The 12,158-nt window shown below is 38.7% G+C and overlaps 2 protein-coding genes across 6 annotated transcripts in view; both read right to left on the bottom strand.

Moving 5' to 3' along the window:
* myo3b (myosin IIIB) overlaps window positions 1–6,119 on the bottom strand; it is a 96,611-nt gene extending 90,492 nt beyond the window's left edge. The window contains exons 1-2 of one of the 2 annotated variants that reach the window (XM_066687889.1): window positions 5,927–6,119; window positions 5,056–5,092 (exon numbers count right to left, since the gene is read on the bottom strand). In XM_066687889.1, the coding sequence (XP_066543986.1) occupies window positions 5,056–5,092; window positions 5,927–6,032 (143 nt within the window). In that variant the 5' untranslated portion in view covers window positions 6,033–6,119. Of the gene's footprint in view, window positions 1–5,055; window positions 5,093–5,454; window positions 5,491–5,926 lie in introns of those variants that run through there. The other variant, XM_066687890.1, reaches the window with a different exon arrangement.
* Window positions 6,120–9,196: 3,077 nt separating this feature from the next.
* The window catches only part of ubr3 (ubiquitin protein ligase E3 component n-recognin 3), a 62,803-nt gene continuing 59,841 nt past the window's right edge, over window positions 9,197–12,158 (bottom strand). For all 4 annotated transcript variants that reach the window (XM_066688550.1, XM_066688551.1, XM_066688552.1 and 1 more), the window contains one exon: window positions 9,197–11,827. In XM_066688550.1, the coding sequence (XP_066544647.1) occupies window positions 11,710–11,827 (118 nt within the window). In that variant the 3' untranslated portion in view covers window positions 9,197–11,709. The remainder of the gene's footprint in view (window positions 11,828–12,158) is intronic.

The raw sequence follows: 12,158 nt of genomic DNA, 5'->3' as shown, positions 1-12,158 counted from the left end.
TTCTAGATTGCCAGACTAAATTCTGGACGCAGAACAACAATCAATACTTTGCAAGAACAATGCAGCAGTCTATGCTTATTGTAGCAGTATTTTAAGGCACACCTTGTCACAAATACGTAATTATTGGAACAATTCAAGACGTAAACATACCTCCTTCACTATAGCTCACCCTCCTGAATCCAGTCTATGATGTATTTCTCGTGCCGTTCCTGACCGAATAATGTTAATCAGGTTTAATACATTATTTATTTTGTGTGCAATCTGTAATCTGATCCACTTTAAAATATTCAAGTGCCAAATGCCTCCAGTCATGTCATGATGCAGCCGTACAGCAATATCATATATGAGCGGCTTCTCTCGTTACATAGGAGTAGTCAGGGACTGGTCAACAGCCAAGGGTCAGCTGACCTGTGTACTGATCTAATCACGCTACTGTAAGTACTCATAGATTAAGGTCCTAAATACATCTCATCTTAATTTTCATTGCAGGAAAAGGGTAACCTCATCAGAAGTGAATTTCAGGCATTATAAAATGGGAGCCTAGCCTATATGCCTGCAGATAACTCCAAATAGTGGATATAAGCATACTGAGGCCAGATTTTCCAATTGAGTTAATTGTATCGAGGGGAGCGAGTTAATTTGCTCCAGTGATTAATATTATTGACCCTAAATTCACTCAGAACTTTGAACTGAAATAAAGATTGTTTCTTCTCTTTTCGGCGAGAAGAAAATCTAGAACGGCAATTGTCGTATAGTCATTCTTTCTTGTCATCGCCTGTTTCGAAAGTTGTAATTTTACAAGCATTAACACAAGCATGCTGTATCAATTCACTCTAAAGAAATATAATGACGCAAAGACAACAGTACGGGATTGAGCAGCTACCAGCAGAACAGAATTGTAACAAAAAAGGAAAATAAGGAATTCATTAAACCGAATTGCAGAGGGTGGAATTCATACGGCCTTTACTGGATTTCAACCAAATGACTGCGATTTCTCTGCCCTTGAAGGAGTCCTTGTACAGTAATAGACCGTCCATTCTCTCCCACTTAACACAGGCGCAGAGTCATAGGTTCCCAACTGCCCAAATGTTCTCGCCCCATGACCCTGTCAGAATAGGCCTGCCAGCTGTGCCAAACCAAGCACAGAAGCATAGGTTGGGCTCCTGCTACAGATCCGTGACTTTTTTTCTGATATCCCGGTGACATTACTTTCATCCTAGTCTATTCAAACTGTGCATAATAAAACACAGTCAAAGAAGAAAGAAAAAAAAAAGATAACTATAGTAAGAACTGCCATTTTCTGGCCTCCTAGGATTCGAGGAGCTATTACAGAGTTAAGTACAGACAGGACATTTCAAAACCTGCTTTACCAGAAGAATGTACACAATCTAAAGACAGCAAGCAAGTGTATGTTCGTGTTTTTTTTTGGGTGTGTCTACGATCAGAAACTAGGTGATGTCTTCTGAAGAAACTGTAGGCAGCACTGTTGTACTTTACCGAGTTTTATCTTGAGGTTCCGAAAGGGCACTGGGGAAATCAGTCCTTGCAAAGTAAAGGCGATCATTACCGTCCTTTACTGCTGGCCTCGTTATTCCTTAAGAGCAACCAAATTACTCTCTTAACTTGAGTCTCCATTTAATTTTATTTTCTAAATGCACAAGACTATTAGGGTCCAAATCCAGCACAGCATAGCACAAAACCTAATCTGGTTATTTTTTTAATTGCCTGGGATAACGCAATAACTTTTGAGATGAAGAAAATAAAACCAGGAAAACACAAATCTAGTGCTGTGAGTGACATCCTGGGGGACACACAAAGGAAAAGCCCATACACAAATAAGCCAAGACCAAGACTACAGACGCTCACCACTGCCCTTCATTTTTCTTTGCAGATATTGGTCAATACCCATTAAAAGATAAGAAGGAGTTTGTCTAAAAGCGTAATGAATAAATTAATATTTCTTATCTTACTGAAAGGTATCATAATTCATCTAATTCATATATGAATATAACGTGCAGTCTATTTCCCCTCAGCTTCCATTACTGCAGTAAATATCCGGTTATGTGCACATTATACTCATGCAAATCAATCAAGCTCATATCCAGTTTAAAGATACCCTTTGGACGGTGTAATTTTATTACCGAATACCCAGATTGATGTTCTAGGCAACATAATGACAACATTTTCTTCAGAGATGCAGACGTGCTTATTTGTTTAAAGTATTTATTTGCTTATTATGATCAACAGGGTTACATTGACCGCTGTGTTTGATTGCTTTCATTAACAACATTTCTTTACAGCCCTGTTGACGACCTTTTTCAAGTCAATCAATAAAGGCCACTTACAGGACAATGTGTTACCTATTGAACATTCACAGCAAAGAGATTATCCCTGAGCTACTGCCCAATACACCGATAACCTGAGTTCGGGGATTGAGGATGACAAATTGTGGTCCTACATCAGGGACACTTATTAAACTGTATGTAACAACTTGTCCTCTTAATTATTTATTCCATCCAGGTACAAACTAACTCCTCCCACTCCTTCTGCGCTACACATACCAGACTTTGTACAGTCATTATACTTCAATCAGTAATAAAATGTCTGAGAATGTTCTATGTGCACAAGCCAATGGAAACCACTGACGAGGTAAACAAATCAGATGTACACAAGGCCACTTAATAAAGTAAATAGTACTTACAAAAATAAATACACTGTCCATCCTGGTACTCTACAGTTTAAAATGATTGACAGTTAATTAAATGGCCAGAGCTGGATAGGAAAGATCATCTCATTGGCTGATTAAATATTTACACTTATTTGCCATCTATAAAAGAAAGCATATCCGAAGGCGAGCATTACAGTATATGTGCAGCTATACAGGTCCTGAATAAACAGAGCTTGGTCAAGTTATACAGCTGGCTGAATTCCAGTTGCTGATAAAATCCACTTAACTGACATCAAGTCTTATGCCAGAGACAGAGTCTGTGCATAATGATATTAAATTATTTTTTTCTAAGGACAGACTAACATTGTCAGATGGATGTGGCAGCCAAGTGTTTCCGTGACAGTATAGAATAGAGGTTTTGAGCTTCAATTATTTAGCGTGTAGCAGGAACTTTTGAAAGAAGCATCTCATATTGCAGTCACTCAGATGTAGCACTGTTTTGAACGGCATTTGAATGTTTGTGCAGCCACTGTGCCGCCCGACGAAGATGCACAATTACGTGTAAAGTTCACTGCCATTGTGCAGTTCTTTAAAAGCCGTTTTCTTCTGCTTGTTTGTCTCTAAAACCAGTGCATCTGCAAATTATTGTAGTATTATTTTCGTTAGCATATTTTTCATCTTTATTTTGCCACAGATGTTTGAAAATGTAACCTTAAGTCTGCCTCTCAGACATGACTGACTGTTAAAGATTAATGAAAGCTTTAGCCAGATCCTTTTTCCTTCCAATAAATCCAGTCACCAGCTCTGTGCTACTAGACCCAGGAGGATGCAGCCCATAACCTGCTCATCAGGGGTTTCTTCCACAGGAAAGTCTACTCCAATCTGCTCCTCTTCAATCCACACAAGACACACGCAGTTCAAAACTGAACTCCATCTCAAGCGGGCAACCCGGTGCACATCCAGTCTGGCTATGTATTCTGTTAAATGTCAGGATCATACATGTGATCAAGTTTAATCTGAGGTCCACAGTACATTTCTAAAGCACTTAAACGCAGAAACTCTCGTCCACACAGCTTTCAGACCTACTAAACAAGCCCATGGATTAGCTGAAGCTATTCATAATCATAAGGGCTTTCTAGCACAATTCATACACAGCATCTACAACAGCTTCAGACAGGTAGGTTTAGTCTTTCACTTCGAGTCCTTCATAATATATTATATATACATCTCATATGTATATATCTTGCCACTGTATATATAAATATATACTTGTGAATATCACATTATGAAGAGTTCGAAGGGTCGGCCCTTGTCTCTCACCAGATCCTTCCATGCAGATGGAACAATTCTTTTGCCTTGAGCTGACTTTCCTCAGTGTTTCCGTTTCCCCTGAGCATTGAGCAAAAACAACAGTCTCTATCATTAGGCATTAGGTATCTTGCTTAAATATCAAAGGTATACTTAAGGCACCTATTTTGTTATTGTTATGTCTAAGGGGAAATAAAGGATCTTGTGGGAACTACAGGTTACTTCACCTAATAATAATATTCCTGTAAATCTCTTGACAGCTTTAACACTTTTTCCAACTTTACTTACCTAACATTTGAAGCACTGAAGCACCTTGAGGTGATTTATAGTGTATTTTTCATAACCTCCCCACACCAGCAGCTCTTTAACGTGTCATTATTGTGTATTTGCACGTAGAATGCAAGACCACTAACCTTCTTTTTTTATGTTCGGTTTATAAATTATTGTTTCCACTTTCCAAACTATTCCCAAAGGGTTTTGCATTGCAGTATTTTATAACCAGGCTAATGCAAAACCTGTTGCCACAGCTATGGTCAGATCCCTAGCTTGATACGCTTTTGTTTCCATGTCTGTGTGCTCTGTCGTTTGTGTTAGTTCACGACTTACACTGTGTGTACAACAATACAAAGCTACATTTCATTACTTATGTAGTCTGTGATAATTATGTAATGCATTAACATTTGCTGCACATTTAGAAAGTGCTTATTAAAATCCATGTGCTTAATTCATACTTGAATATGAGTGGCTTTTTCAAGTAGCAAAATAAAACAAGTCTTAGCATACACAGAGCACAATGTAAAATACATGTCAAGAGACCCAACCTTTAACTTTAATACAAACTAAACAAACAGAATGCAGAGAGCACCAAATCTTAAAGGCAGATTTAATTTTATAAAATCAAAATCATTAGTCTTTTATTTTAGACTTCAGTGCATACAGTAAAATCAAGCAATTTGCACTTAACTGTACTTTAAACATTCTTCGGGGGCTGTGGAAGGAAAACTGCAATGATTTCACTTTGGAATTTGCGTCACTGTGACATCACTGTCAGAAAACCCACTGTGATCGATTTCTCTTACCCTGTGGTTTTAGCCTCTGGACACCCATTTGTATTTCCTGCAATAAAAAAAAAGAACAAAAAAAAAAGTTATAGAGCCATTTCGATGGAATAGCTTTAAATCCTGATAACCACACTATGTAGAGAAAGGTGGTTTTCAGGTGAGCGGCAGGTTACACATGCATGGTCCGACGCATTGACTTTGCTGTAATAAATCGATTGCATTGATCAGAGGCGCATCAGTCGGTGCGACAGCAGCTCGCAAACACGCAACTGCGTCTCACCGGCGCAGCGCAGGCGCAGACGCCCGGCCAGCTGATTCAGACAGGTGTGGACGGCGCCCTTGCAAAATTAAATGCTATTAATACAATTTAAAAACATATACTGACGCACAACCGCATGGGATTGCTCATAATCTTACCTTCCATTGCTTCGGTCTGCAACACAAGCGAACTGATTTTCTTGGCTTCTAGTGCACCTCACAGTATCCCAAGCGGATTTAATTATTAACTAGAGAACTTGATAAGGACTTGCTTGTACAGAGGCAATGAAAAGCAGTAACTTTAACCTGGCATAGTGTGGCTGTGGTGCTTTTGGAAACAAACAAACTGTCAGCATTGAAGAACTGACAGCTAGTGCTTTTCCAATCAATACCATGGAAGCACTGATATTATTAATAATGATAATAATAATAATAATAATAATAATAATAATAACTACAACAATAACAGCATTACATTTAGAAATTGTATTCATAAAATGTATTGCAAACCTCCTACCAGACAAAGACAAACTGAGAATATGCCAGTGCTTCTTAAAACATGTAATAATACTACAAAGGCGATGAATGAACATATTAGTGGTTAGTATAAATAAATCAATAATGTTCTTACCAAAAGTTGGCCTTGTACAGCCGGTGAAGGTGACTTTGGATAACTGAAGCATAGCGCTGAAAGTTATTGTGAAGAAGTGCCTGTGTACAGCACGAAATACTTTCATTTAATTAACAACAAGGTCAACTACGCTGTACACAAATGTTCCCTTTAGATGTTGAACATGTCTAAAAAACATAAGTAATTAGATATGATTTGCTGCAAATAGGTCTTTTTGTGCTGGTCACTGTGTTGGAAAGCCTTCTTTTGTTTGATGAACTCATGTTTTCCTCTGCTGCACAAATATATTTACTATTTGTTTGGTTTCTTGGAGTCTTCAGTGATGCATGTTTAATTTGCAGGGAAATCGCAGGCCATTCAGATTGTGCAGAGATTGTTTTCTGTGGCAGTAAACAAGCTCCCAATGAAGGAGCAGGTCGTTGACATGTGGACCATGTGTCTTGCGTGGGAAGGGGTTTGTGATGGAACGTAAAAAGGGTTCTTCGTTGCTGAATGAGATTCTGTTCCCATTCTGACCGATAGAAACGTCGTCCACTTAAACCATTTAATCTGTGAAATGCAGGGGAAATCACACATGCACACGGGAAGTAATATTGCTGGGTAAGATGGCAAAAACTGAAATCGAACACAACAAAGACATAATAATACTGAAATAGTATAGGAGAATCTGACATTCTACTAAGGCCAGGCACTGTAGTTTTTGAAGGTCAGTCTTGTTTTGCTCCACCCTTGTGCTGCAAACCTTTCTTAGGGTAACATTTATCTGGGTGTGCATTTACTCCTTGCTCTCAGATTCAGGCTGCAGCTGCTCTAAGTGATGATGAATGTAAAAGCAAATTCATTACTTTTAAGCAGAAGACTGCAAAACAACTGTGAATTAATAAACCTCAAAAACAAAATCACAGCGGGACCGACCTATTATTCCGCAACTTTATTGTCGCTGCAATTAGAACTTGTCGATCGCTTCCAGGGATATTGCGTCAATGAGCTAATTATGTTTTATCATGTAACTGTGGATCTGCAATCCAGCGAAGCCTGCAGTGAGTGGAACCCACTGTTTAAAAATAAAACGAGGTCTTTCCGATACTACACTCAAATCACCCTGAAGATTATTATGCTTTTCCAGCAGCCTCGAAATGATTCCCCATGTGAAAAAAAAAAAGAATTGTGGCTTTCCATATAACGTCATCGATGTGCAAACTCTTTCACAGCCTCCCCACGCCCTTCCTCCACACGAACCCGAGTACAATGAAGATTCCACAGAGAGGCATAATGAGACACTGTAGTGGCGGTAATTAAACTCAAATTGCCAAATTGCCGGCTGAGGACGCCATTTCAAAGATTGAATCACCCAGGAAATCTTCATTCCGAATCGTACCAAAAAGAAAAAAAGAACATGGATATTGATTTGCACCGATGCCTCAAACACGGACAAATAAATAAATAACCGAGATGCCAGTCACACTGTTATACACAAGCATTATGGGAATAAAACCAGTCCACAGTCACACACACACATACAACATCATTTGAACTCCCGCATTGCCCCCAAATATGTTGTACATCTCCGCCAACCAACTGAACGACAGCACCTGCCTTAGGTGACTATTTCAGCCTCAGCATGTTGGGTGTGCCAGCTTCAGAGCAGTGTATACCTGAGGCCCTGCAGTTCCTGACATGGAGCTCCAAAAGAGAACCAGACCTAGAAGACTAGGAGACAAACCAACACAGAAAATGGGCCGAACACGATCATTCAGCTCCTCTCCTTATCGTGACTGAGAGCGACATCTGAACCAGCTTGCAATCAGATATTCAGTTGGTTGAGAATGAACATATTTGCCTAATTTTCCTATGGTAAACATTGTAGGTGGTCCTTCCAAGTGGCAATAGGCAAATAATTACACTTGTTAAATTACTTTCCCTGGCAAAGTTCCCTCATGAATAATGAACAAACTCGTTTCGTTAACAGCACAGTCAGCAAAAGGTGAGATGCTTAATTGGTAGTATTCAGCAATCAGGATGAGAGTGGATTCTGTGGATGTTACTAGGAATACATTTTCTATTTTAGATTGTGTTACCCATGTGAAAATAATTCTATTAAAACCCGACCTGATAGATAACCCCTATTGCATGGTGATCAAGGAGCAGGTTGATGGAGAGGATGGTCATATGAACAGGATATGTAGCTGCCAAGCATCAAAACCATCATAATAGGATGTACAACAATGCTATATATTACAGCACAATTATGTTAAGATTATTTTATATAGATTAATATAGCAGCAGAAATAAAAGCTTAAAAATCTGGTTTCAAGTGTGCCATTCAAAGTCATTGTGGTGGGAATACATCCGGACTTTGGATCCGAACTGTAAACATCTACAGATTGTAAACACTACAAAATAATACAGTTTTTGATCCGGCTTCTTTTATTGCTGCAGATGTGCAGACGAGTGTCCTGTAATGAATTATGCAATCATATCCAGCCTCCTCAAGCCTCACACAGCAGTTTAATGACATAGTTTACATTGAGAAGGAATTCAGCAAAATCCTTATGTCATACAAACATAAGATGTTGCTTTGAAGGTAGTCATGTAGATATATCAACAAACAAGTTTTAATTTTGACAGTTGCTTTTTGTTTTGTATCCTTCGAGTTTCTAATGAAGGAGTATAAAATGCATAACATGTTGCATACTAGGTATTATAAAGACCCGTGTGGTTAAGGTTTCCATGGAGCTTGCTTCAATTTTCCCAGATTGAAGTGATCTCCACCAAGCAGAAATTATATTAAATGGCCAAAGCAGACACTGCTAGCATTAGGTGGCCTCATTTCCAATCAATTATGTGTCATTAACTACACTGAATGGGAATAGAAGGGCTTTCAATACAGCAGGAGAAAAATAAAAATCATTTTGTTGCTCCTGTTGTTGGTGAGCTGCCTTTTTTCTTTTTTAAGGAAACCGTGCAACCCAGTGCTGGAGACAACTTTGGGCTTCAATCAAACCAACTACCAACATTATTGTAAAGTCGTTTTAAGACACTGCAGCGTTGAAGTTATATACATATACTAATTTAGAAATCATGTTAAACAAAATGGTCTTACACATTTTTTGCAACATTTTAAATCATTACCATTTGGTAAAAGTTGCCCCCCCAAGTCTCTGCACATGCTATTCAATAAGCAGCACATTCAACTTAACATCCGTGATAATATTCAATTCTTAAACCAGATCATGTATTGCAAAGTAAAATAACAGCACACAACTTACATAGTGTCTTTATATTTTATTCACATATGTTACATTTTTTTTTTTTCAATGTCTAAGTCTCACTTTCCGACAGCAATCGTAAAGTTCGATTCAGCACCTACAGTAATGTACTGTATTCGTATTGTTCATTCATACAGGAGAACACACAAATAAACACTCAGCTTTCAGTTACAATATACACCCATCACTCAAGGTTTTCTGTGTGAATGATCATTTACAAAGTGGGGCCTGAAAACACTAAGGAAAAACAAAAAGTAAACAGATTAGCAGCATGCATAAATTCAAGAAAAATCCAAGTCTGTTTTTCCTTTAGCCTTCCCAAATGGGATCCTTTATGTGGCCCAAAAACAAGAAATCACTTTTCTTATCATTACAAAGCATAAAACTGTCAGATTCAAGTGAGTAAATTGGCTCATTTTTTTAAAATTAAAGTTGGTTCAGGTTTTAAGAATGGTTTAAAACACATGGTACAGATTTTCCTTAAAATCAGCACAGACACACACGCGCGCACACACACACACGCGCACGCACACACACACGCGCACGCCTTTAAGGATTACTGGTAGATGAATGACCATTTATTGTATAGGTTATGAGAAGTAGCGTAAAACAAAAATATTTATTTTATTCATCTATGACTGATTTCATTTTAAGGTTTTGGATGCTTCATTTTAGACAATTAAATAATGTAAAAAAAAAGTCTGAAAATGACAATTTCCACAAATTACACACATTTGCTGCTCCACAGTCAGGGAGTCAAACCTGCTTCTACCCCATTAGGATCCTCTGCAAAGTTGCCAATGGAGGGGATACACATTTGTATTTGTAGTTTTGAATTGTGAGAATGCATACACTTCAAGTTACTAAAGCAACATAAATTTAATATTCTAAGCCTGAAATTAAATGTAATCAGAAAGCAACAGTTATCTACATTCTGATGGAAAATTATATCCGTGGTTTCTCTCCCCCACCTTAAAATGCAATGGATTAACAACCAACACAGTCTTCCTTATTTATTTAAAAACATGCTGTAAGACCACTTTGCAATTTCTGAATTATCTTTGTATCTTGTCTCACTGTTCACAATGTAGAGAAACAAAATAATCAAACCTAGGATGTAAAAGTGTGCTCCGTGTTTAGGCTGGGCTCCACCAACCAGTGGGGGTACAGATGCCTGGTTCATCAAGAGCCATCCAACCCCCCAACACACAGGGAGAGAGACACAACCCTCTCCCACCAGGACCAAGCGCGCCTCTTTCTCTCTCGCTCTCTCTCTCTCTCAAGTGAGGGAATGACACACACAGAGCCATGCTGATCCCTGCACAAATACTACACACACAGCAGCCTCCTGTGTTGACAGCCAAGACCTGAGACAGGGTTTCACTGAGGGGAGCATCTGCACATTTCCAATCAGATCACTATGCACACCACATCTGGTTGGTAACGAGAGGCAGGCATGCATGGCAGTAATTAGGACCTGCCATGTTCTGTCTTACTAATTCGGGGAAGTACATTGAAATCTATATGCTATTATCACCAGTAATGAACCAAATTGTTTTGGTAAATCATTTCTTAGACCAAGAAAATTACTGTACAAAGGTAAAATTTGATGTTTTACATTAATAGCAGCATTTCTTAAAATATTTTACAATTATTTTCTCTTTCAGACTAGCAAATAAAAAAGAAAAGGCATTTCCTGAGGATGAATTGCAACTAGACCTTAAAATGGAGCCTGCACACTAGAGAAATCCCCCACATTTAGTGTAAATCCACCTGTGATATCTAACATTACATGTCTACAAACCATCTCTTCAATACACTCCACAGTTACGGATCTAGAACTCCTACATGAGCTTACAAACCCATACCAGCAAAAATAACATCAGCACAAGATAGTAACTCAGAAGAGAAAAGGGATATGTGTTGACTCAGACACATGACACGAATTAAATATAGCATTCCTTCTAGCATCTTTATCAGAGAGAGTATTCGGCCCCAGAATTGCAAGAAAAGCCTCCAATTTGTTTAAAAAAAAAAAAAAGATTATAAATGTATTATCTGGTATAGCTGGGCAAATAGAGCGTCCACAAGGAGACTAAAAAAAATCTGCTGGTCTGAACTTGTGATTGGTTTCGGATTCCCAATCGGGTGTTTACAAACGTTTACAAATCCTCAGCTGCTCAAGGTGTAAATGTCAGCCACATCCCAGGCTGTGTGTTTTGTGTGGCTCAGCTCTTCCGAATCAGGTATCCCTTTTCAAATTTAACGGCCTGTGAGTAAAGTTGTGCTTTAACATTCAACTTCTAACTTCACCTCTCTCCCCTGCACATCTACACTTAAATTAAATATATCTCACGGTTAGTCTTTAGACATGATTGTACACAAAATGTCGTCACACATACCATAGCTATGTCAGCAGTACCTCCCTGCCATAGGTTTAGAAGGATTTTCAGAGGCTAAAACAAGAGCCCTAATATTTTCACAACACGCCGGCGTTTTGCCCGGGTGGATATGTTATAATCCATTGTAATGGGGGCCCCAGCGCTTGTTGATGTGGTCGAAGGTGTGAGACACCCACTGCTGCTCCAACACCCGGTACCTTTCTTCACACAGGTAGAGCGGCTTGCCACGGCTACAGGGAGGGAAAGAAGGGAACCAACATTTATAATCATAAATACACAAAAGATAAGAAATAGCCACAAGAAAATAAATATGTATTAGGTCATTAGCAGTTCTGTGACTACAGTGTTACTATATATTCTTTGTGGTGTTACTATACCATTCCTCCACACTTTATCTGGGTGGTCTTAAGCCCCTGCTGTTTTATGGTTCAGAGGACATTTCTGTAACAAATAATTGCTTCCTTTTTTTGCTTGTGTGCACACATTGTTGTCAGAGGACCAGTGCATCAAGGAAAGACAGCTGCTCTTTCTCAGGACACCTGCATGAATGCTCTTGAAAAG

This window comes from Amia ocellicauda, chromosome 16, assembly GCF_036373705.1.
Source record: "Amia ocellicauda isolate fAmiCal2 chromosome 16, fAmiCal2.hap1, whole genome shotgun sequence".
In the NCBI taxonomy this organism is placed as follows: Eukaryota; Metazoa; Chordata; class Actinopteri; order Amiiformes; family Amiidae; genus Amia; species Amia ocellicauda.
This window is presented reverse-complemented; position numbering and strand designations above follow the sequence as displayed.